Source organism: Rhipicephalus microplus, chromosome X (genome assembly GCF_043290135.1).
Source record: "Rhipicephalus microplus isolate Deutch F79 chromosome X, USDA_Rmic, whole genome shotgun sequence".
Lineage (NCBI taxonomy): Eukaryota > Metazoa > Arthropoda > Arachnida > Ixodida > Ixodidae > Rhipicephalus > Rhipicephalus microplus.
Window position 1 is genome coordinate 172,476,814 of NC_134710.1, and position 26,956 is coordinate 172,503,769.

General features: G+C 44.3%; 1 protein-coding gene across 1 annotated transcript; it reads left to right on the forward strand.

Moving 5' to 3' along the window:
- The first annotated feature begins 1,064 nt into the window (after positions 1–1,064).
- On the forward strand, positions 1,065–26,640 carry LOC119176940 (uncharacterized). Its single transcript, XM_037428279.2, has 4 exons — positions 1,065–1,140; positions 23,530–23,583; positions 24,838–24,875; positions 25,845–26,640. The coding sequence occupies exons 2-4, from the start codon at positions 23,562–23,564 to the stop codon at positions 26,514–26,516; spliced, it is 732 nt and encodes a 243-aa protein (XP_037284176.2). The 5' UTR covers positions 1,065–1,140; positions 23,530–23,561; the 3' UTR covers positions 26,517–26,640.
- Positions 26,641–26,956: the final 316 nt, after the last annotated feature.

The window sequence follows — 26,956 nt, forward strand, 5'->3', positions numbered from 1 at the left end:
TCACTCAAATGACGCACACCTACGGACGCATGTATGTTGTTTCTCAGCGGGGAGTTGATCGCGCATACTTTGTGGTATATTAAGCTTTGCTCAAGATCGCGATATCCAATGTAACGCGTGTAAATATGGGTTTAATCTGTTTTCTCGCTTCGCACTCGTGAAATTATTTACGTTTGTTTTGCAAAGGAAGTCACTATCATGAGAGGCACTTGGACCGTGTTATTCGTTGTAATGAACTTTGTATTTTGTTTCATCAACATCTTTTCCCTTTGACTTCTGCACTCCTTCACCGTGCGTTACAGTTTCTTTGATTTCCAATTCTTCCTGCCCAGGAGCACTTCATATTGACTTCTACTATCGGGCCGTTTTTTGTGTGCGCAATACTTGTACTATGACCGAGTTTCTTATAATCAATTCCAATTCTGATTGTGAAAGAAAAATAAGATGATTTATATTCAATCTACGCGATAAAGATGATGTGACGCAAAGTACAATAAAAAGATCAAGGAAGCGCTATGGGCAAGAAGACAGTAAATAACGTGGCCATGATTGACCTCTTTACGGCAAGTTCAAGGCTCTTGTAAGCAGCTTATGTTAGGAAACTTAGTTAATATACTATTCTTGATTCGAATTTTATAAACAAGCGCACATGTTTAACGTCCGCCCAGTGTATCGCCGCTCAAAGCTATACCCACAGCGCTTGTTTAGTGCGAAAAAGCAGAGGCGATGAATTTTTCTGATCTCTTAAAGCTGAGACAGAGATGCCAGAGTTTCTCTCTCCTTGTTCTTTGCTCACGCAATTTTTTTATTGAATGCGTTTTTTTATTTTTATATTTTAAAGAATATGTACGCGCTAGTGCAATTTGAACATAAACGCATAGGGCAAGCCGATGCTTTGCTTCCTCTCCGATGTCCACAAGAAACGGTGTGGTCTCTCGCCCAAATGAGAAGCCAGAGCCGCAAATTGCTTGCGTCAGCGCCATAACGGTGCACGGAAACAGCCGTGCACTCACTATATAAAAGCGCATGCAGACACGTCTTCGTTGGCAATCGCTCGTGGATCGGAAAATCTTGGCTGCTGTCCCCACCTTGTAACGGAAGCCCTCCCACATACGGACCACCTGGGTGTGACAACGGACCGTGAGTGCTTTCGCTTCATCCTTTTGTTACCGGGGACGAATCACCGGGATCAGGCTGTTTTGTCTGGAGCATCGAGTCAACGGAGAAAGCTGAAAATGGGTTGAATATGGCTCAACCTGTTTGGGTATGGTAGCTTGCGCAGTGATTACTCTCTATCCATCTTTTTTTAAAAGTCAGCACATGGCCCATACAATCAGGCTTTAATGTAATAAGCTTAATTCATCAAATGGCGAATCATATCACTAGAGTCTAATATGGTGTTCAGGGAGGAAAAGCTTGAGCCTGAGCCCGACAAACTCATGCTCACTCTTTGCCTACCACAACATTTACAACGACGTTGTACATGCGATTTCACAAAGACTACTTGTAGGTACGCGAGGGCAGCTAAGTGTCATTACGGCGCGTGTAAGTACTTTTCGAAAGTTAGCGATATAGGGTAAATTACTCAATAAATATTTGAGGCAACAGTTTTCATTTAAAAGAGAAATTTTTTACTAAAATATATTGGCAATTTATTCATATTTAGAAAAAGTGAGATAACAGCTTCTTTATGAAAGCTGCTGCCACAAAGGTAAATTTTGAACTCAATCGGATAGGGCAAGTATAGACAAGTAAATATGCAAATAAATGTAATTAACTTTTAAACTAGAAGTCTAATATGTGAATTCGCAGCAGAAAACTTGAAAAGTGCCATCTCAGGAGGTAATAACGTCTCTTAGAAGTGCGAAAATGTTTAGGCTACGAATTTTTGCGGAGTCGTAAGTTTCCGCCAGTTTTGCTGAAAAGCGAAACTTAACTGCAGAAGAATACATACCTGTCTTACCAACAGCTCTCCACCATGAGTGGCGTGCCTGGTTGCACCTCAACATTCAGTTTTCTAGGAGCGAAATTTCTTTGTCACTCCGTGATCGCGCCCGCTTTATTGCTCTTCCTGAACTGAGAGGCATTACAAGATTGCGTACACCTATAGTCGACAACTAAGGACGCGACATGTGCGCTCTGTAGATGTTCAGTTTCCCGTGAAATTGGCTATATATTGCTCCTATACTGACGGCAGTGATTTATGCATGTCGAGTGTAAAAGTCACCTAAGGTATTTGTGAGCAGCTGAAGAACTCAACCGGCGCACCCATAGAAGACAGCCATTAATCACAATTGATTGTGCACCACTGTTTGGCGAGCATCAAGTGAGCCTCCATATTAAGCCGTGATCTCGGTCAATTTTAGCTCGCCTTATGTAGAGGCGCAGGCAGATGCATCACGGATGGACGTTTTTCGAAGGTGCGGTAGTTTCGTTTTCACTGTATGTCTTTTTGATGCCAGAGTTTCGGAATTCAAAGTGCTGCTACGTTTTGCAACTTTTGGTTTTTATGAAATAGTCATAGACGTTTGGATGGCTCGACTCAAGTCTTTCATAGCGATCGGTCACATGGCCCTTTTGTTGCAATGACTACATAGTCAAATTTGCATAATTGTCGGATTATTGCATTTTCAAATGAATGGCTTTGTGGGAAAACAATGAAGTCGTTTAACTTTGTATTCAGACGTTTTAACAGAAACTTTCAGACCATTTCACAAGGTCCGCCACACATGAACTGCAACGCGAAGCGGGTGAAAATGTTCCGTCGAAATGTTGGCACAGAGCCCTGGCTTGTACATTAGGGCACCCGAACACAACGAAAAATAAACTGCCTCGGTTACGTTCTATGCCTAGGGAGCTTTTCGAAGAGGCGAAAGTTGTAAACGAAAGATGTGAACTATAAGAGAAATTTTCTTTAGCTGCCTTACGATTGAGAGCCGAGGGAGGCATAAATACGGAGCAAAACGTTTCAATAAGGTCCTCTCTTCAAGTATACGTATCTAGAAAATCTGTGTAAGTGGACACAACGAGCTATATAATAATATGGGAACAGTAGGTACCGCTAACTTCTTTACACTCCTTTCTAACAAGATGGCGTTAGCGGCGATGACTTGGGCTCCTATCCATAAATTTCTCTGAGTTCACAATTGCACGGAAGCGAAATTTTCAACCAGTTCTGATGCTAGACATACCATTCACTAAGGTATGCTTCAAGAATACCAAAAAGGTCAATAAAAATTACACAATATCCCGCTAAATGGAACCATGTGTAGATGCAAAGCAAAGGGCGGTAACGCCTACACTGACGTTGACGGGGAAGCTGGCGCTCAACGAGGCGTTGCGCAGGAAAGAAACCAGGGGAGGTGCAAGGTATGCAGTGATGAACCGATGTTCCCTATACTGAAACATGTGAATTGCTGCTGATGGGCAATGAGAGGCCGAAGATTTCGATTGAACACAGAGACCCCCCGTCTGCTTTTAGTTAACGCGCACGCTGAGATTTTTTATAATTCAACAAAGCACAGGAGACATATACCACCAGAACAGCCATGGAGATCAAGATCCAGTTCCTATATGTCGGGGGGGGGGGGCAGTGAACTATTGTGCAGCATGAACAATCGGTTTTTTCAATCAAGAAACTCACTATCTGACGCTGCCTGCGTCGGCGTTGTGAGGCGAAAGAGAGGGAAGTGTAGGTGAGAAGAGAGATGGGGAAGGGATGTGCATGAGCAGTAGTAGTGTAGGTGCCACTGAGAGGGATGCCTCGAGGAGAGAGAAAAGGGAATGCATAGACTATCTTGAAATTAACAAGAGTGGATTGTGGCTCTGCAATCTTTCAGTGATCATGAAAATGATGGGTAGTACATAGATTTGCGTAGTCTTCGTGCTCGCGGGCCTCTAACGCACTAGTGGTTTCGTTTGTTGCTGTGTTTCGGTTTTGTTTCAAAAGAATGCAAGGTGAGCCGATTTGAAATGGTGTGCCTAAAATAATAAAGTGGTGAAGTAGAACTGCTGAACGTTTGCTGATTGTCGTTTATTGACAAAGCAACTTCAAGGCAATCGAAGCCAACCGGAGCCGGATGTAAAAGTATTAGACAAATTCGTGTGCTACCCATCACTCCCATGCTCGCTGAAGCGCCTTGCTTTGCAGCTCCCATAGACACTAGCGCCCCAGTTGCATATAGCGTGTTTATAGGAAACTATATGGGGGAGCGAACGTAGACTAGCAGACGCTGCCTGCATGCGTCAGCGCTGCGAGGCAAGAGAGGGAGAGTGTAGGAGAGAGAGGGGGACGCGCATGCGTAATGGGTGTTCAAACGCCGCTTGGAGGAATGCCTGAAGGAGAGAGAGGGGAGGAGCGCGCACGCGCAGTAAAGGTGGTCACACCAAACACCGGATCTAGCTCGACCATCTGGCGCTTCGCATCTAAAAAATCACTTGTGAACGGAATACTTTGTTGATTCGGCCTCTGGCCAGGGTCAACTTGCAAACAGCTGGTCCCAGGGTCCCCATCTTTAAAGAACTGACCGTCCAAACCCTCGTATGGGCGCAGTCTTGGAAGTAGCCAACACCTGTGCTCCGGCCCTGCCGTGGTGGTCTAGTTGTTAGGGCGCTCGACTGCTAACCCGAAGGTCTCGAGTTTGAATCTCGGCTGCGGCGGCTGCATTCTCGAAGAAAGCGAAAATGTTTGAGGCCCATGTGCTGAGATTTAGGTGCGCGTTTAAGAACCGCTGGCGGTCGAAATTTACGAAGCTCTCCGCTACAGTGTTTCTCATAATCATATCATGGTGTTGGGACATTAAACCTTGTATATTATTATTATGGGTTACTGTGCTAGTTAATAACAATTATCAGCCTATGTTATGTTCTATGCTCGACAAGGCCTGTCCAAATCTCGACAAGCCCTGTCCAATTTCATTCCTGGGAAGATGTTAATTTCATCAACCTATCTAACTTTGCAGTTTTCGGTGACATTTAACATCCTATGGTACCCATGCTGTGCACTCTTCCTGACAATCTGTTGCCTGTCCTACGTATTACGTAACCGGATATGGTTCATGTTTTGTTTTGCTTTAACAAGAATATTAGCTACCCAAATTTATTGTCTAGTAAACTCTCCTCTCTTTTTTATCTCTTAATGTTACGCCAATAACTTTCTGTTCGATCTGAAGAAGTGTAGAAGTTCTCGAGCGTTTTTTTTGGAAATGTTATGCACAGGTGTTCTGAGGGGGGCTAATCGGTTCATGAAAATTGCGGCAGAATGAAGCTAAAGACTTCACGTCTTGTCTGGTATATTCGTCATACCGTTTTCTACGCTGTTCTGCCAGAATGTTTCTCGAGAAGCACCACCACTTAACTTCTGGCATTTTCGTGTTATCCTTGCTGTTCCTACCGCATATATTAGTACTAGAAAAAGTAGAATGGCTGCACATTTTTTTGCATAATATAATTCCTACAAGACGTTAGTGCTAATAGAAAGAGAGAGAGACTTTCTTTGAAAAACATACTTTTTCCGGCATCTATATATTGCTCTATAGGGATGAGGAAGGGGACTAAAGGATTTCAAAAAAAAAGAGAACAAAAGAATGATAAAAAGAATCTAAACAAATGTGAATTGTGCATGTGAACCTAATGAAGGTATTGGCAGCTAGAGTGTCAGGTAAGATAATATTTTTTTATGTGAATTGTTACATCATTACAACCTTCCGACAAGGACAATTTCGGACAGGTAATGGACTAATGCCTGCACAACTCGACGCTGCTTTGAAGGTCCAGGCACCGGGCCTAACATGTTGCGCAAGGTTAACTGTGGATTAACTGTGGGTTGAGCTTGCTCGCGGACGTTCGTGGCATGTATCGAGGAAACACCCGCAGCGCTTGCACGCGTTGAGAAAAAATATTCTTCGACTGGGATATTGAATGTGTGGAACTAGCAGAGTGAGTTCGAGGGCGATGAGAAACTGAGAATACTTTGCGTTGAGCAGAAACTGCCGCCATGTTCATGCACAAAACACCTCATTTACCCAGAAACGCTTTATGCTGTCTGCGCTGTGCTTTGAGTGCTCGCAGGGGAATGGTCAAAGAGAATTCGGCATACTATCTGTGGGGCCACGGCCTCTGAACTCGTTGATTACGTATGATTCGACAAGAAAAGAATAGCATACAAACGGAAACGTCGAAGGGTCACGTACATAAAAAGGACAACAAACGCTGATGGGATAACGTCAATCAGCATCAAAGCCAGTTGTATAACAGTACAATGGAAAGTGGAGTTAGTACGAACAACTGAACGATTGACGCAGTGCTAAAACGCAACGACGTAAAAACCAGCGTACACAGGAGGAGCGCTGTGTCGCAATTGAAACATTTCGAAAAAATAAAGAAAAACAAAGCCGAGTATGCCCAGACACGCGCATCAGTAGGAAAATCAAACTTGTCACTTAACAATACACGTGCCAACATATATACAAACATCTTGTCTGTTACGAAACTCGACACATGGCTAAAACATGCGCCTACCACTCTTTGAATGTAAAATGCTTCGATCACTTCACAGGTTAATTTGCTAACTGTGCCTAGAAAGTACAACCGCATCTACAAGCAGGAAAGTAGCCATATGTGTTGTAACACGACGCAAGATGCGATGCATTATGTTTTTTTTTCAAAGTCTGTTTATCCTCTGTTTGTACAAGTTGTCTATAATTCTGTCAGCCTCTTTCTCAATGACCTGAGATAATATTCGTTGTTTTGGTTTAAGGAGATATGCGAGTCAAAAAACGCAAGTTTTTTTTTTAGGTACGAATTTTCCATTTTTCGTTGCTTTCACAAGTTTGGTTGCTCTACTTTCACGACAAAACACTGAAGATTGTAAATATTCATGAACTAGGTGAAAACCGCTTTTAAAGAGCGCAAGGTGGCTACTAGTAAACTTAAAAGGGCTCATTGTTTAGAGGCTACTGCAAATTGACACCTGGCTGCTTGCCATTGCATTTCGCATGAGAGATTTGCTAAAACAACGTGCTCAAAATAACCATGATCGCCAATCTCTCATGATTGAAGAAATCGTCTTAGAAAACATTCATTGTTGGCATAGATGTGCTCTCACTTATACGTTTAAAATGCGCTTTTCTCAACATCCATCTTTTGGCAACTTCTTGAGTTTGGACATCATGATCTCGGTACTTCTGATTCCTGATGAAGATGACACTCTGCCCACATAACCCTTAATATGTGAACAGTGCAAGTATCTTATTTAAAGTTTGATTTCACCTGCATGCAGCCCCTTCGTGCGGACTGCGCATTCACCCGTTTGCATAGCGCTGAAAGCTTTTCTGTAGGGATTGTGGTTGCAGGCCCGAATTTGAACAGTGCACTGTTGTAGCCAAACCCCGTCAGCAACTAACACGAGAGATTATGGAGGCCAAGGAAATGCAAATGCTGGGTGATCGATGTATCAGCATGCCTTCGCTTGCTCTGACTAAAAAAGAAATCGAGTTTCTGGCTTTGACACAATAGATTGTGAACTTGTGCTGAACTGTAGCTTTATAACCTTATAATGAGATGATGATTATCTTGCTGTGATGCAATAGGTTGCGCAATTGCGCGGTGATGTTCTGTCACGAGCATATATTTCCAGCGTTTTTGCTAAGAAAACTTCAGTTCAAGTCAGCGCTCTTTCTGTCCTTGTTTCTTCTGTAGTTACATCGTAACTACTCGTAGTCTTGTGCTGTGCAAATATGTAGGCTGTGAGAACAATTACAGGACAAGTTATACGTATCCAGCAAAAACTGTTTTGTCTACTAGTACCCTCACGCTACGATAAACACTTGTAGGGCAAATAGGACGGTATCGCAATGATAGTCTGAGGGAGCCCTGCAGCAACGTAAAGAAAGGTAGCGATGTTTGGTACGCTGCACGCGTAGTTTGCCGCTTTTCAGTGTGTGCTTCGCTGGGCGCCAGCACAAATAAGAAATCACTATCGTCGGGTACAACTTCAGAAGGTAGTAGCGTTTATTATCTTCTCAAAGGCGGATGCACACGAGCCTGCATCAATAAGTACGCGCTCTATAGACTGTCGTGCGCCAGACGGCCGGTGATCCCGCTCTCGCACAACATCGCCGAGTATACATGAGCGAGACAATTTCCTTAGTCGCGGAGGCACTGGGCTGTCGCGCTTAGGTAATCTAGGTGGGGATTCTCCTGTCTTCTAAACATGTGTCTGACTGCACGTTCCTGATTGAATCGGCAACTATCAAAAGCTAGGCCAAGATTCTGTTGGCCCAAGTCCTCAGTATCCTTGACAAGGATGGAATTGACATTTCTTGATGCCTGTCTGTCTGCGCATCCTTGAGTTGTTTATTTCATGCACAAATTGGTGCTCCGGCTTCAAGAAAAACACCATTGAAAGTTAGCGCTTGTGTATGTCCCATCTTATCTTCTATTCTAATAGGCACTTGCGCTAAAAACCGACAATGTGAAGTCAAGCGTAAATGCAGTAAAAAAAGAATCCAAACAGGTAGTGGGCCAGAGGTGGCAACTAAACTACACAATGGCCTGTAGAGCTCCAACGCGATATTGCAGGTCTGAACAGTGGTTGGATCCTTGCCGTTGTATATAGCGTCAACACCTATTATGGAAGGGTCATAATTGGTTATCCATTTAACTATTTGTTATCGATCACATTGTCAAGTATGTGTTGTTTTTGCGAAGTGCTGGAATATATAGCTTGGTTTGTGTTGTATACTATTAGTATTATTATTCATTGATGCAACGCGAATTCCTATTTTATTTCTATGTAGTTTTCATAAGGATCCTGCCTCCACCTCTAACTGCTTGAACAGGCTCGACTCTAAGTATACGCATGCGGGCAAATTTACCTTGCGAAACCTTGTGGCGCAGACAAGGAAGTAAAGAAAAAAAAAACTTCTTTAAGCGGTTGTCATTTATGAAATCATTGCTATAATGCCTTAACGATATAGTCTGAGCAGGCTATATAGAAACAAGCAGCGCAACTACCTCTGCCAGAATGTGCTAACGGACGTGCCAAGTGCTCCGCTTGGAGTAGCGGCGCAATTAACGCGTCCCGATTTCCTCCTCGGCAGCATCGCAATCACGCATGCCGCAATTTAAGTTTTACGCTTGTATACCGAGACCAAACAAGTTGGCGCCGCGCTAAGCTGACCCGGTGATGATGTCATTCCGCAAAATTGTTGCGCTTATATATTGGACTAATGCGGACGAACCCTTTACCTTTATTAAAGTGCTTCTGCGGATAACTGGACGATGAATCACTCTTAACGGCTCGAGTCCTTGAGCGAAGCAACTGTACCTTATCGTAGGTGTTGTTTATAAATATATATTAATGCATCCACACATCGTGCAGGAAGTCTTGTAATGCTCTGTGGTCAAGGTCACCTTGAATCCACGTGGAGACCGCAGACCACCGCGGAGGCCTCAGGCCATTACTTCGCTTTTCTACATCTATGCTAATCGAGGCAACAGGGTAGGCGTCTGTTAAAGGTGTTCACTGGCTTTTTTGATATGCACAGTGATGTTGCACTCTTACTAACGGTAAGGCGAGACTGTAACCAAAGAAAGCGCATGAATTTGTTTCGGATGTATTGCATCGCGTGAGAAATACGTACGGGAAAACGGCGTGAGATTGCGATTCCCCCACAATAACCGTGTTAAATGGAATTTGTCGAGAAACCTCATCACCACTTTGACCATATTTTGTTACACCCCACACAACACACTGCAACTACTGAACCACTGGCCTTCTGCAGTTTAGCCGTCTAGCTCGTCAGCCCATATGTGAGTGCATGAAGACGTTTTTGGCTCTTTTGGAACGCCTTGATCATGATCTGTCTCTTTCGCACCCGTTGCTGCATTGAAATATATACGGCTATACTTGCTCTTTTTATGCTGTCTTTTATTAGTGTTTTTCTGTCTATTTAACCTCTATGCGTATTTGTTCCTTTGTGTTTCTATTTTTTTCTTACTTCCTTCCCTTTCTTTGTTTTTCTGTGTCTTTTTCTGTTCTCTTACTCCCTTCGACCTATACCTCTTCACCCCCATTGCTGGCTCGTCTCCCTTTATCCCCCCCCCCCCCCCCCCTTTACTACCCTATACTATAGAAGGCTATGCTCTGCTCTGCTAGTGTGCCTGGATAGCTGACGGGCGCCTTCTGGTCGTTGGGGTGCGAGCTCGCGTACCACCTCACCGAGAAATCTTTTTCGCCAAGAATTTCTCTTTCTTCCTCTCTGTCTCTCTGTGCTCATTCTGTCACCCATCAGATGCAGCACACTCCGGACAAATCGGGACACGTGTTCTGGAAGCGAAGCAGAAGCGGAAGGTGACGAAAACGAGTACGAACAGAGCGTGTGTCGGTTCATGATCATGAAAATTTTTAGTATACGACACACGGCAAACCTCGACCATAACAGTCATCGTGACTTCTCCCCTCAGCCAGCAGTACAGGCCACAAACTTGGTATAATCAATGTAATGATCGCTCATACTTGAGCGATCATTGTTTCTTCGAAAAGACTGTTTCATTTCTTGAATTGTGTTCTGAAGGACCTTACCGTGAGGTTGAGGAAGGAAGGGAATAAGAAAACAGATAGGCAGAAGGCAGTCAGGTTCACCCCAAGATCTTGAGGTTTGCGACCCTACACTACAAGATTGCCAAAGGGGAACGTAAAGGTGAGAGAGAGGAAGAATTGAAAGCCGTAAGTGAGCAGCGAATTCACTGACACATGCAGGACTGTACCTCAGAACTCAATGACAATCTCACAAGCCCGTAAACTGGATGTAGTCCAGTTAACCTCCCAGAATTTCCAGCATTCCTTTTATAGCTCTTCATTTATTCCGAGAAAATGGTTTAGTCAAAAAGCTTTAGAACTTGTTCGTTCAAGGCATCAATAATGCCGAACGATACTCATCTTTGTCCCTTTCTGTTCATTCAATTTTTGCAGTTCATTATTTTTTTTTTCAGTCCATTTAGTGTTTTTAAGAATATTTTGTAAGCGGTTCCTTCTTCTGCAGAGGACTTCTGAGGGCGGTCATTGGTTCTGTGTACATGTGTACTTTAGGATGTTGCCTCTCTTCTTCGCTTTGTCCACCACACTACAAACAGGACTCTTAAATGTGTTTACTCAATTAAACGTGGAATATACGCAAAGTTATTTATAAGGATAACACTCAGCAGATTAGGGTGGGGACACATGGATTAAAGCGAAGGAAAACTCTAACCAGAATTTATTTTAAATGTGGATGTTTCGGAGCCCTACAAGCTTTCTTTTTCAGTGGTTAGTTGGCGTAAGGTGACAGCACTGCTTATAGGCTTTTAGTGCTTTGACAGGCTTGCAGGCGTGCTTTCAAAGCGCCACGACGCCAAAAGATCATATAAGCAGTGCGGTGCCTCGCGACATGTAACCACTGAATAAGGAACCAGACGGGCTCCGAAACGTTGGATTTTAAAATAAGTTTTGGTTGCAGCTTTTGCTTTTGAATTCTCAATGTCGTTTCATTAGTGAAGCTGTTCAGAATAATTGCCTGTATTACATTTGACTCACATAGATATATGTCTCAGCTGCATTGGGTCCGGCATAGAGTCAACGACCTGTGACAGCATATACTGCGTCAAGAACATAAACTGCCCCGCCATGGTGGTCTAGCGGCTAAGGAACTAGGCTGCCAATCCGCAGGTCTGGGGGATCGAAACCCGGCTGGCGGGGGGGGGGGCTGCATTTTCGATGGAGGTGAAAAGGCTGTAGGCCCAAGTGCTCAGATTTGGGTGCGCGTTAAAGAAACCCAGGCGGCCTAAGCTTCCGGAGCCTCCACTTCGGCGTCTTGCATAATCATATGGTGGTTTTGAAACGTTAAACCCCAGTTATTATTATTATTATTATTATTATTATTATTAATAAGCTCATAGACGGCGCAAAGTTCCAACGATTTTCTCATTCATACTTTTGTGGGAGATCAAAAGCTGGTGCAATGTCTAGTCGGTATGACTAGGCGTTTCACGTGTTTTGCTTTCTAATTTGTCCTTAAAAATGTGAAACTGTTTCACGATTTCTAAATATGGAAATTAAGGAAGCATGTTAACACAGTTGTACAAAGCCTTTCTTCTATACTGATCGTCCAATTCCTTGTTAGTCGCGAAGAAAACAAATAAAGACCCTTTTGATGCCCGCACAACATCAAGTAAAGTATCTGGGTATTAGCGACGCATATAAAACACGCTACTGGCCACTTCTTGGCTCTTAGCAGTGCAATCACGTAGTTACGAGAAGGCGCTTTTTTCGTCCGCTCGTTTTGCCTTTGCCCTAGACAAAGAGGCTGTCACTGTGAAGCGCAGTGCGAATGACAGGCAAGGAAGAGCACGCCGCCGTGCCCCAAAAGAGCACTTCGAGACGTCCACCGACGCGGCTGCCCCTCGGACGATGTAACGTGGCTTCGTGAATGGCATCCCGACACGCCTTGCTGCGCGACCTCGCCCACCGCACGAGCGATGCGCGCCTCGTTGGCGACCTGGCTTCTTATTCCATTGTCCCGAACGTTTCACGCTTTTTACTGACGATCGGTACTTGATCTTGCGAAGCTGCTTCTCTCGGCCGCCTGCCCTTTGTATCGGGGTCTGAAATGAAATATGCCGGACTTAATGCTAGCAGAATGGCAGCTCGGCGGATAGGCGCAAAAGATGAGGCATGAAGCGTTGGCACGTCCCCTTCGGGCCTTTGTCGCCTTGCCGTCCTCGGCGCGACCCACATTAGTTAGGTCAAGGAGAGGTGCACAGCCATCGACGACCGGCATAACCCGATGTACGGACTGCTGAAAGCGGGAATGCAGAGTCGCCCAGTATGGCACACACATCTCGTCCAAGGGCGTCTATCGCGTCGCCGCTCTGAGAGTCAGCCCGCAGCACTGGCGTTCAGCTCCGCGGAAAAGGGAGAGGCTACTGAAGCCGCGACGCTTTAAACCAACGCGTTTCTAATTCAGTTATGACGCGACCAGTACCAGGAATAGGCGCAGAACACTCAAGAGACGACAAGGACCAGTGCTAGTTCCTAGCATTTCTTTTATGCTCTGCGTTTTTTGCACTAGTCGTTTCAAAATTAAACACCAGTTATTACTGTCTCACATTTAATTCAAGCCAGGACCTTAAGTTTCGTTCTCAGTTTACGAAGAAATTTTTATGCCCAGATTTGACATCTTGAGCTATAAAAATTGGCAAGTATTTTGCAATGCACTCTAAGCCGAAATTGGGCAAAGCTGGACTAACTGCAGTAAATAAATCAACGCAGGAACTGTTTGTCCAACAGAAACTGAATGCGTGACCGTGCGTGTCATGCGCAAACACCTGGCAAAGAAGGAACCAACGGGAAGGGTAACTGTGCGCCGATCGCCTTCTGCTAATGCTGCACTGCACTGCTCAGTCAAGTCGGCTATCACGAGAACGAGTCATATCGGCTGTACGCCACAGTAAAAGTGAAACACAATTAAATGAAAGGCAAGTTCCACACTGGTCAGTGCATAAAACAAGTGCCCTCGCGTTTCCACCATGCCGACACGGACAGGCAGAAGATAAATGAAAGCCTCCGAGCACGGTCAGTGCGCAAAACTCTCTTCAATGTTCTGAACCAGTTGAAACCAATGTATATGTAAACTGGTAGCGTAACTTTTATAGAATCCCATGGATCCAGTTGTCAGCAGCTCGTTGCCATCGTCACCATTTTTGTATGAAGGGTACAACAAACCGCTAAAAATAAAAACAAATAAAATATGACGTCAGAACAGGAAGCAGTAGCGACACTGGGCAGTTGCCCTGCATGGCGCAAAATTGATTTTCTTTCTACAAAACTGACTTTTTACATGCCGATATAAATACGTAATTTTATAGCGCCTTGTGGCTTGCTAATTGCATGCTGGAGAGAAAGAAAAAAGAAACAAATGAGAAGAAGCACGGTTGTTTTATTAGCCGAATGATGTACTTACATTATGCACAAAGAACTTCGCAGATTCAACTGTGACATGACTATTCACGAGAACAATAGCATAGTCATTTGAAAACCCACGTTGCCCCATCGTCGGATTGGATGTTGGAGATTAGATGGATTTATATTAAAATATCAGTGCTCTCCAGTACTATGAACTAGACAACGTAAGTTTTTATGCATCACGCTATCAATTTCTATTGATTTTTTTACGCTGAGCTGAAGTCTCCCACTGGCACTACACGGGAAGTCGAAATATTGTGCCCATATATATTCGAGGGTTAGTTTTCTACGGTGCAGCGCGGGTGGTCAGTATGGTGGTGTTGTACTTTCCAATAATAGTGCGTAAGTATATATAAACGTTTGTGTTGCATGCCCAATATATTGCGTTCTTCAGTGCTGATTAAGTTGCAATAAGTATAAAATATCCCCCACAAAAGCAGGGTCCCCATTTTTTTTCCATTTGTCTCGACGGTTCAACCGTTAGTCCCACTAGAGGATTCTACGAGGACCAACATTTAAAGCAAAATAAGCAAGTGCTAGGGGGTAACAGTTGAATCCCTGCAGTTGCTCCCGCAGTTAGTCTAAAATTGGTTCGAAATCTGTGGCAGCCCATTTAGTCCCCTGAAGGACCAATGGCATACCCCATTTTAGTCCTTTGCGACTTAGAGTGTGGCTGTCGTCTCCTAGCTTTTGAGATTTTTGCATGGCGTGTTTGCCTTAATGAAGCACGGTGCCTGTGCTTTCTGGGTGCCGAGTTAATGAGAATACATCACGCATTTATTTAAAATGCCCGGCGCGACTGCCTGTGCCCGGTGGCCCTGTAACAATAAAACGTCAAGCTATAATTGCGTTCTACAAAATGCATCACTTCAGCTTGGCACCCTGACGCGGACGTAAAAGGGAGAATAAACAGTGCTTGATCGGGGCACTTCACGACATGAGATCCGCAACACCAAAACGTATGTGATAGGCAAGAATTGTTTCCGAACTCAACTTTTGGCAAGTGGATTCGGAGGAAATGTTTAAAAAGACAGTGTATACGCACCCATTTTTTTGCACACATGCTGTGTGTATGAACTCTTTATTTAGGAATCAAATTTTTGTTTGGTACAATGAGGTAAAAGTACATTACTAATTTATGTCACTTGTTTCTGTCTTATTAGTTATTGAATATAGCTGAATTATTAAGTAATGATTTTATCATAGACTACAGGACTGATGCTGCTAAGCAACTTCGAGGAGCCGCACGAGAAATCCCTTTCTCCGCTTGCCATATAGGATGAAGACTAAACAACAAACGCTACCACTAACCGAACATATAGCGTATTCAGACACCTATACTTGACTCCACCGAAACGGTGCCACTCTGCTCCGCCGTTTATGGCCAAGAGTGACTTTCACGAAGTCATTTTCCTTTCCCCCCGAAATGGCTGACAACTGTTCTTGTAACAACTGGGCTAGCGTAGCCCATCTGCCACTGTCCTCGCTACAATTCGTGGAGATAATCATTCGCGGTTCCTCTAGCTTGCTTAAACCGCAGACTCACAGGCTCATGATGACAGAAACCATACTGAAATGTCGTCCTGTGAGTTCATCGCGGATGAAGATGACGAAGGCGGTGTTCAAATTCTTGGAGACATCAGATTTGCACCCGCGGTTATAAACTAATGGAGTTATCGTAGCTGTCAGGTGTGTGATTATGTGCGTGCATGCTCTCCCTCTTTCTTTTTTTTCTCGTTAAAGCTCCCCTACCATTTCCCTAGATAAGAGTAGAAAAAGAAAAACTTGACAATGGGTTGGTTGGTTAAACGTGATCAACCCTTTTTGTGCAAGTTGCGCTGATGTGCCTTGTTGATCTTTCGTCACTGCTTTCAGTTTCCTTTTTTGTAGGGCAGCATAGCCGTTATTCTAGACTGGTCAACATCTCTGCATTTATTCTCTCTCTCTCTCCCATTGCTTCCTTCATTTCTTATTTCTAGAGATTTATGTGCCAAAACTTCTACCCTATTCTTAGGTACGTTGTTTAGAGAGACTTCAGTTAGCTGTCAGCCCCGGGGCTGAACTTGAGATTCGCTCAGTAGGCTACACGAGCGCCTTTCCATTCAGCTTTCATCGGAATGTGACCGCACTGATGGAACCCGCTTCTCCAGCTCAGCGGTACAGCCCTGTATATAGTCACTGAGCAATGCTCGTACAGTGGCGGGCGGAAGTACTCAACTAACCCTCAACATACACGCGGAACTGCCAAGAAGCGTCTTGCGTCGTTTATGGTTGTGCGCAGAAATAGCGTTTGTTGACTTACACATTCCGTACAACCCTCCTACAAACTACTACTTCCAAGTTCGGGTCAAAATTGTTGGTGTTCTAAATTTTCGCGGCTCAAAAATTTTCTTTAAGACGCTGTTCTTCAAAGTATTTTATAAATGTTTCTATCACTTTGTGGAATACGGTTCAAATCATCTTCGTGAGCATTACCATCACTTCGTAAGGCATTTCGTTTTAACTAAGAGTAGGGAAGATATCCTAAAACAGTGTGCGGTAATATTTCGCTTATATTTGCATTTTAACGCATTTTTATGAAAAAGAGCAATAACAAAATTATATTTTACAGGAGCTGAATCGTATATGAATTTCGACAAAAAAAAAAAAAAGGCTGTTATATGTTGCGTGTAGCACACAACAACTGTTTTACAATCGGAAAGAATAAAGCACCACATTTGATCGTAAAGATGGGCCTTTCAGCACAAATAAACTTGCCATATGTGATGCGACATGATGAAATCGAGTGGCAAGTACCAAGCCAGTGTGCAAGAAGAATCAGGACAATGAAAATGGTTGTGTACTGCAGACGTCGTGTACCACATACAGTGGTCCCATAGTGAGACAAACGAGGGTGTAAGCAAAACTACGATGGTTTACCAGACTGAAGTGTGCACCAAAGGTGCAAGGAAAAGGGTACAAAGAGGAAAATATCGAGATAATGAACAAATAAGGCACACATATTACAGTGAGCAGCATGACTACACACAGCATAACCTGCCGTTTTCAAACGCAGCATTAACTGCTTAGTAACTGGCCACTGGAATACTGCACTATTGTTAAATAACTGCATCGCTCTTGGCTGCTCTGGAACGAGTGTTGCGGAAGGGTGATTTATGCAGTCAGTAGCAGCCTCAAATAGCAAGCAGATTCTTTTGCTAATCACATGTGTGATTGTAGGTGCACGTTTGCTATCTGCTAATTAAACAGCACTTTCAGAATTGTCAAATTATTCGAATGTGTTACACATGAGAGTGAGACTGGATATTTTAAAGACATTTTAACTGGCATTCGAATAGTCTATCAGCTCAAGATACGCGAAAATGTAGAGTTCTTTCTAATTCTCAAGTGAATGCATTTTCTCGTAGATTTTCATTAACTTTTACATTGATATAAGTTTTGTTTGAAATATCAAAAGGCGTATGCATATACACTTCAATAAAACCATAGGTCATTGTCCAGCTATTTGATAATCGTATGCTTTGTGCCAGTAGTCTACAGTTAGGTATATACAGCGTTTTATTTTGGTTATTTGATATTAAGGGAAATGCTCTACATTATGATTGGCATATACCACCATAAAAAGAATTATAAACAATTTTTCAACTTTGAATTAAAACAAGGACGTTTTTTTGTTTTCGGGAGGCGGGGGAGGCGTTGAGGGGGTGGGGCTGATTCATTGTTTTCTCCGTTTCGTTCAATTACTTTATTTGTACAAATAAAAGAAATTTCTTCTTTTGCAGACAGGACGATGCGTTAACTAAGGAGTGCGATTTACACTAATGTCTATTTGAACATTTTGCGTTTGCTCTTCTACGACACGTTTTTCATTGACAAATGAAAGTCATGACCATTTTTTTAAAATTACAAACAAGAAAGCGTATGTCATAGCGCTGGCATACATCTACTGTAAATATATGCGCAATTGTTCACATCCTAATCACTTCCATCTTGACGACGACAGAGATGAAGAACGGAACAAACTGAGTATCCGTTCCGCTAACGTCGAGCGATGAGGGGCACCCATGTTCCCTCTGACAGGAGCGTAGTATTAATTAGGAAAGCTGCCACGGGGTCATCTAAAACGAACACGCGTTGCACGACGTGCACGTGCACATACCTGTCAACGATCGAAGTGACTTGAACCGACAGCGGTGTCGTGGTTGAGGTGTACCGCGTTTCGTTGTCCTCTAAGCCTGGTATATCGATTCGAAAAAAAAAAGAACAAAAGCCAGGCTCGCAGCACCATGCGTCGTCCGGATGTCGGTGACGCTGACCAGTCACGTCACGTCCTCGATTCGGGTGCCCCAGTGCGGGGCGGCATCAGTGCCTCGTCAGTTGCAAAGCCAAGGGGCGAGGGAAACACGTGTAGAAGAGTACGGGCAGCGGGCGACCCCGAGTCGGGGACCGTGGGGTCAACGCGGCAGAGGTTAAAGCTGGGCCTAATTGAACGGCGCCCTCGAGAAACTTGCCGCGCGTCCCTCTCCCCGTCGCTTCCTCAGCCGGGCCCGCCTCGTTTGCCTTCGCGCGAGGCGCAGAGAAACAGGCTCTTTCGCTGCGCGATCATTTGTTTCGCCTGCGGCACTTGTTCACTTGCGTTCAATCCAGGGCCGCGCAGGGCCTTAAAAAGTGAACGCTAATGAAGCGCAGCACGAGTAGGGAGTATGTGTACACAGATCGCGAATTACCGAGCGCCAGCAGTGTTGTGTGTACCATCGAGTTGGGGGGAACGGTGACACACTTTTCAGTGGGCGGGACGGGGCCAGGGTGCGTCGGAAACGCTGTTCGGTGCATTTACGTTCCTAATGGACCAACTGATTGGTCGGCGATTTGGTGGTCAATGTGGAGAATGATCGACGTGGCCGTTTACGAAACTGGCAAGGTTAGAAGTGTTAATAAAGAAAAAAGAAAAAAAAGCGAAACAGGTATAAATCCTCACAGATTGTTATGATGAAGAGAAACTTACGTGAAGTATTAAGATTTGCTCATCTTCGTTTGTAGCGAGAAATGACACTCGTTTCGTTCCCTAGGAAATTTAAGTAGATCATGTATGAGAAAGTTGCTTGTGCAAAGATAAAGTCTTCCAATTTATTCCCACTTCCAAGTATTCATGAACGTGGTACAATTCTCATTGTCAACACGTGCCCAAGCTGGACGGTATGTTGCACAGTGGTTGGCGTGTCCATGTAGGCACTCCAACAGCACGTTGTCACAGTGACGTGCGCTTGCGTCAGATAGGAAGTGGCCGATTTCGTCGACCTATTGTGAGATTACAATGAGTGGTTGAAGAGATGGTGAAGATGCTACATGACGAGTATGTAATGAGAAAAACCGCATAGACAATGCGACCACAGCGCTTCCGTATACTTTCGTTCATGTTCTTTTCGTAATCGTCCTCTGCACTGTTTTAGGACCTTCGTAATGCAAAGATAGCTTCTAATTATTAGCTGTTGTGCTAACGTGGTCATAATATTAGGGTAGAACTCCATGAAAAAAAAAGGAAGTGTGGCGTGCATGACAACATGGCCTTAGAATTTTCCTGCTTCCGGGGATTTCAGTACTGTGAGTAATCTGCTAACTATAGGACCAACTCTGCTTCACATAAACATGACCTTCCTGAATAACTCCAACGGTGATGTGATGAGTGCCTGTAAACGAGGACTGCTCTGGTATGTATACAGGACCCTCGAACATGCGAGACATAATGAACATAATATAACATAAAATAAACAAGCCTACTTGTTTATTTCCAAGCTTCACGACCGTGGTTTTGTTTTGCTTCCAGCTGAGTACAATGCAGATTTTTTTATGATGAGATAACAGTGCTTATTCAAATATGTCCCACAGAAGCTTTTTATAAGTAGAAAGATCATATTTGACCATTTTCCCTGGTCTGAAGCCATTTATTTCGACAACAGTACTTTCACAGAGCGCCCGCATATAGTGGTGATCACAAAGGAAAAAAAAAGACCTTGTCTTCGACGATGTCGTCTTTGTTCATCAGCTTGATAAATACGTCATGTGGTGAGAAAATAGCTGAAGATAGACGTTGCTTTAGAAAAACAATGATGACGTAAGGGGCAGAAAGTACGGAGATAGCAAGCCAACTCTACAGAACGTCAAACTGGGATTGCGCTAACATAACCACACGACTTGTGATGACATAAGAGAGCAACGTAAAAATAACGGTAACTTACATCTAACTTAAATTTTCCAATTTCACGGATCAAAACAACGATGTAATATTGGGGCGTGTTATGAAGGAATACAAGATTTTTTTGACAACCTGTGGCTCTTTGTTGTGCACAAAGTTCTGACTGCATGAACATTTTCGTATTTCTTCCCCGCAGAAAGGTGCTCAGCAGTGCGATGATGTGGTTACCAAGCTAGGACAACGAATGACAGTTTTGTTGAAACGGAAAATGAGCAACCTCAAGTATTAGTAGTTTTCCTTTAAACAAACAAAAAAGTAAGATATAACGACGCATTTTCGTGGATAAAATAAAATAGACACCCGGTGTAGTCGTGAAGGCAAACATACCTAATGAGCTTATGCAAGTATGAATCGACACGCCGGAAGAATAGCTTTTTCGAGTTCACCACGGGTCATGGTCTTTATGCGGCGCGGTATCTTGGCAAATGAGGCGGGCTGATGTTGAGCACAAGTGCGCTGGCTTGAGTCCCAACTTCGGTGACCGCATTCTGACACTAGCCAAGCACACACACATGAATAAGAAAGAGAGAAAAAACTCACTGCTTTGTTCATCATACTATGTGGTCGACAAGAGTATGAAGTTCGGCGTGTTGGTAATACATAAATAATAACGTAGCGCGTAAAAACGTTAAGACAGAGGATAAGGAAAGGGACAAAGAGGAGCGCTTTCATAGCGCTTCTCTTTGACCAGGTCTTTGTCTTGTGCCTTATAGTTCTACGCGTTACGTTATTGGTTACTATGTGGTCATTGTTAGTTCTCAGTTATCTCCGAGAGCGACAGAGAAAATGAGAGAGCACAAAGTTCTTTTTTTGAGGCATGAAACCTCATAAATAATTAACGTTATCTCGGAGGTGGTAGCCAATCTCAGTGATAAGAGAGGCGAATAGAGGGGCGAAATCTTCGACAGTGGCACAACGCCTTGTCGCCAGGAGCTGTTTAGGTTAAATGCTGCAGACCAACAAAGTAACAAAACTAAAAAAGATTGCGCTGGACCACAGAGCTCAACGTGGCTGCATTCCAGGGCGTTGACAAGAGACGGGCGCAATTTTCGCCCGTCGTGTACGGTGCGGCCCCTGAGGCAAAGGGGATTTCCGGCAGGTCGCAGTGACGTAATGACATCTTGTTTCATTGTTGCCTCCGGAGGTGGAAGCCTCGGCGGCTTTTCGACTCGACCGGCGGTGCGCCTCTTACGTCAGCTTCCGTCTGCAGATCAGGCTACCTCGAGCAAAAGTAGTCGGAGTCTTACGCGTGTCCTCGGCGTTCTCAGCGCGCGATCGATCATGAAGAATGGGCGAGCATTTCGAAGACGTCTCCTTTTGCCGACGGCGCCTTCGAAAGCGTCGCGTTTGCAACCGGAGAAGGCGGCCGCCCAGCATTCACGCTGCGGCCGACAGGTGTCGGTTGGGGCACACGCGTTGAAGCACTTCTTGGGAAGCCGGCTGCCGGCTCAACCCGAGCAGGAAGCCGCCGATGCGTAAACACGACTGACGAAGAGCGCACTTTTCAGACTCGTCCTCGAAGGGGCATCCTGTTTTCCGCGACGATGGGGCGTGCACGCCGAATATCATAGACAAGATATCTTTTAGGTATTTGAGTAAATTCTTCGGCAGCTACAGACGCATGCGCTCGGGAAAAAAGAAGGAAAATATAAAGCGAAGGTTTATATGGCTAGACAAAAGGGAAATACGGCAGTCCAATGTGCGCAAGAAAGTATTATATTAAATGGGCATGTGTCACAGATGTCGGGCTTCTCTCTCCTCTCACCGCCGGTTCTATAAAAATGTCCTTTGCACTTACAAGAGCGGATACAAGGACTATTCCACTGATCTTTATTACATTTTATGCCCGATTTCAACATGTTCGTTTACGTGTGACGCGTCCCTCGGGGTAATGATGTAAATATTTTATGCCGTACAGTATTCTTCTTTTGAGTTGGAAAATAATGTAACGCTCAGGCGTCATGCACCAGTTGAGAACAGATGTAATTAAGAAAAAATATACTGACCCGCCGGTTAACCCAGGAATAAGCACCATGGCTGAACCCTTTTTGTAAGCCTCCAGGGTTATGCTCCGTATAGGTGTAAGTACCGGCAAGACGCAGAGGTACCTATCTCTTGAGAAATAGTGGCAATCTACCAGTCATGATTTGAGAACGCTTGCCGAACGTGCTCCACCCCATTCCTATTCTAGTTACTTCAATCTCGTGGTTTGGCCTCACAGTCACTACCTGTGCCAAGTAGACGTACTCTTTTACAACTTCAAGTGCACTACTGCCTATAGCGCTGTTCTCTTCCGAGGTTGTTGCACATTACTTTCATTTTCTTGAGGACAACGCAGTGAAAGATGCGTACGATGGAAAGAAAAATTATAGGTGTATGCTTAAGAGACAGGAAGTGAGCATAGTGGGTTAAGGATATAATGTTTGAAATTAACAAGAATAAATAAAGATGGGCCGGGCACGTAGCGCGTAGGCAGGATGACCGCTGGTCATAAAGGGTTTACTTACTGAATTTTCAGAGAAGGCAAGCGGGTGAGGGGGGACAGAAACTTAGATAGGCAGATGAGATTATGAATTTCGCGGGTATGAGGTGGCAGCAGCAAGCACAGAACCGAGTTGACAGGCGGAACATGGGAGAGGCCTTTGTCCTGCAGTGGGCGTAGTCAGGCTGGGGATGATGATAACGATAAAGCACCGTGGCTTCACGATTCAGATTCGTTGGTTAACAATCTGTACGGAATTGTCAGGCACTGTTTTATTTGTTTTCCCCGCCAAACAACAACAAAAAGAAACACTTGAGATTTTTCAAACTAGCAAGGCATGGAACGATAAATCAGGTGCGACTTACGTATTGGTGACACTTTCGAAGCCCGAAAATCTAATCAAAATAGCTTTTCTAACCATTCCATCTCGTCTGCATTGTTTAATAATAAAGTTTAGGCACACTATTGTGTCTACTGCTCTTTCAATGTTCTTGCGGTTATGCCACTCTGGAAACCGTTTCCCCTCGCTTAGATTCCTTACGTCTATAACATTGTCTAGAAGCACCAATTCTGGGATTTTTCCAACGATGGCTGCATAACTTCTGCCGCCGGATACTTCGAAATGTAACAATTTGAAAGGAGAAACATTCGGGCTCAGTAACCTCCATTTGAAATAAACTATCTCCTAAATGAGCAGAACCAATATTATGGTTCTGATAGCATCCGCTCCCACCAGCAAATATTTATTTAATAATTTATTTATGTTAATGTTATTTTTTGCTTTCATTATAGACGGAAACTACTGTGCAAAAGCCAAAAGCACCATGAAATTTGTTCTGATCATTGGTAAGTGATATTACCGCTTTATATTTCATAAAATTTATACTTCTTAATAGTTCTGTTTTGCTTAGTGTAATGCCTATTGAGTGTTCGCCGCAGATAGCTGCATTGCTTCTTATATTGTGAAAGTGCGTGGGCGCATGCTTTCTCTTTCTCCCTTTTACCCTCTCATTCCTCTCCTCACATAAAGGGTAACAAACTGGTTACAATCTAGTTATTATTCCCGTCTTTCCTACATTCTCTTTCTCTCTCTTTTAACGCGAGTGAAGTCATTTCAGCCGCACAAGGAGACTCCCACATGTTCTAAACTGTCTTATCCTTAAAAAGAAAAGAAAAATAATAAACGCTTGCAAGTCCTCACGCTTCACTGCATTTTGCAGCATCCCGCAGTGAGGGAACAGTAGCCCGAATCGGGCGAGACGTACGATTGCAACTTTAAGAAAGCAGGGGTTCAGAATGAATAGTTCAGTTAATGCAAAGTGATGGTTGGTTTTCCCTGTTATTATGTATACGACCTATCGAATGGGCTGAAAGCAACAGAAGCTACCAGGTGACCAACAGTTTTATTATCAGGTCACAGTGAACATGCATATTGTCTGGCATGCTATGATAATAATTTCCTATGTGTTCACAGAGTCGCAATGTTTAGAAGATGGCTGATATGTTATACTATCGATCAGACAAGGAACTTGGAAACTTACGACTCCCATTGACCACAATTTTTTTTAATCGGGCAAGCACTAAAGAAAGCGAATATATCTCAGTTATGAATATGAATATCTGGCTTACCTCCGTAATATTTACAAGAGTATTCGCAGCTAATAACACTGCCGGAAAATTAGCATGAAACGCTCTATGCTTGGGAGAAACTTGGCGAAATTTCGTTCATCAGTTTAGCGTACACCTTCATTTATTCTGCGAATAGCTTGCACTTCTGAGAGTTTCCTCTTCCCCAAAAAGTGTTCTTGTGCTATACGTCCCAAGTATTTTTTTTCATTGTATGTACGGTATTTAACTTGTTTCTCTTGATAATACTACAGCTCGGCGTCAACGCGTCTGTTCTACGTCGCATGCCGAAAAAACTACGTGTAACGCGTTTCGGTTTCAAATGTAATGCAAACATTGGGCATGGTGAAATGGGCATGCTGAAGCTACCGCTGAGCTACAATAATTATGTTTGAGGTTTTGTACTGAGTAAGTACAGTACCTGGTTTTTCCATACCACACACCTCACTTTTTCTTTTTGTGGACGTTTTGCAGTGCTACTCAGCGTTGCCTCGGCGCACCCTGGTGTAAGGGTAAGCAACATTACGGTGCTTCATAATGTTTACACGCCCCGCTGCGGTAGTCTAGTGGCTAAGGTACTGCGCTGCTAACCCGCTGGTCGCGGGATCAAATCCCAGCTGCGGCGGCTGGATTTTCGATGCGAAAATGCCGTAGGCCCGTGTGCTCAGATTTGGGTGCACGTTAAGGAACCTCAGGTGGTCGAAATTTTTGGAGCCCTCTACTACAGCGTCTCACATAACCACATATGGTGGCATTAGGTCATTAAATCCCCACATATTAATAATGTTTAGACCACCTAATATCCCGCAATACCGTAAGCTGCAGTGACTGCGGGTAACTGAACGAAAATTTCATTTGCTGCACGTAGTCAAACGTCTAATGTTCCCGTTCCACGATGATTCATCGTGTAAGGTGTACGTGTACTTTTTACGTCTTTTTTTTTCTCCCGGCCTCAAGCAATTTTCAATGTCTTTGTGTTCTTCATTATTGTCATGTAGCATATCGCAAACCATTCTACCTTATGATTCATTTATTTCTTCCAAATTATTTTTCAGAACTTTAAAAGTAAAGAAATAAAAGAAGCAAAATATATTTATTGGAATTTCTCTAAAATACTGGCACATTCGCTGAGCGAACACCTGAAATTTAGAGAAAGAAGGCGTTAATTTGATTTGCATAATATGAACTCTTCTAATCTAATCTCTGTTTGGAGGATCCAGGCCGTGGTGGCCGCATTTCCACAGAGGCAAATGCTATATAAAGGGCATGCAGCATGCTTACATGCAGGTTCACGGTAAAGAGCACGCTATCATCAAAATTTTAGGAGCCGTTCATTACTACGTCCCTCGTAATCATTTGGTCTGTTTTGCGACGTAAATTCAAACTGCCCTGCGGTAATTTCTTGTGACCGTCCTTCACAAGTCTGTTAAGGAGGTACTGGTAAAGCAGGACTTTTTTAATCGAGTTGTTGATGCTTGCAGCGTCGCCGCGAGGCGTACCTGCTGCCTGATGGCGCGGAGCTCCTCCTAGGTAGCGTCAAAACGACGTTCAAGTGCCCCGGCGATGGCTACTACGCGGACATGGATAACGACTGCAAGGTGTTTCACATTTGCCATGATGTTCTGCGCTCGGGGGGTGCTGCCGGCCATGAGATGCAGCACTTCAGCTTCCTGTGTGGCAACCAAACCATGTTCAACCAGTTGAGCCTCACCTGCGCATACGAGGAGGACTCGGTACCCTGTCAGAATGCCAAGGACTTCTACTACCTGAACGCAAACATCGGGGACCCCACCGCTGAGTTCTTGAGCGACAACGACATTCAACGCGCAGTGCCGCTGGTGCCGACGTTCAGGGCAAACGCGGCGGCCGCTGCACTGACAGCCGGTCCCATCCAAGGACCGGCCGGACCTACTTCTGGTCCAAGCGGCACCCTCAGGGCGCCTCCTGCTGCTAGTCCGGGTGGTCCCCTCAGGGCGCCTGCTGCTGCTGGTCCGGGCGGTCCCCTGAGGGCTCCTTCTGCTGCACCACAGGGTAGGACTCCGGCCAGGGGTCTGGGGCGTAGTGCGGCTGCGTCCGAAGTCCAAGAAGTAACGGTCACTGCACCGTCAACCACACAAGAGCCAGATCCGACCACGACACTCAAGGAGGAGTAGAGGAAGCAGCTTCGATGCATCCTTTGTCATTGTCATCGTACACTCCCATCACGCAAACATAGTTTTATGTTTGAAAGTATATTGTCACCCCAGTGTGTCCGTAAAGGTATTGGCCCTCCTCTGATTCCTCGCTCTACATTTCTTTTCTGTCCTGCTACAGTGACAGTGCAGCCAGGCAGACGCCTTGTCTAGATCATCATTCCATCTTCCTTACGGCATCGATGAAATCCCGACGTGTTTCAGGGATAACTATGGCGCTTTGCTAAAACTTGCAATGTCTTGGTCAGTATGCAGTTTTCGTAACTGTCAAGAGCACCAGTATACTTCTTAAATTGGGAGACTCAAAGTGAAAAAAAAATGCGTGAAAGTGGGCAGAAACTGTCACAATCTACACGCCAGAAGTGCCGTGCGAATTTCTTGACGCACTTCTCACTTTAATG

Excerpts from the sequence above, each read along its gene's own strand:
- LOC119176940 (XM_037428279.2), top strand. The coding sequence starts at position 23,562 with ATGAAATTTGTTCTGATCATTG. Across the intron at positions 23,584-24,837 it reads GAAATTTGTTCTGATCATTG|TGCTACTCAGCGTTGCCTCG; the intron begins GTAAGTGATATT and ends GACGTTTTGCAG. Across the intron at positions 24,876-25,844 it reads CGGCGCACCCTGGTGTAAGG|CGTCGCCGCGAGGCGTACCT; the intron begins GTAAGCAACATT and ends TGATGCTTGCAG.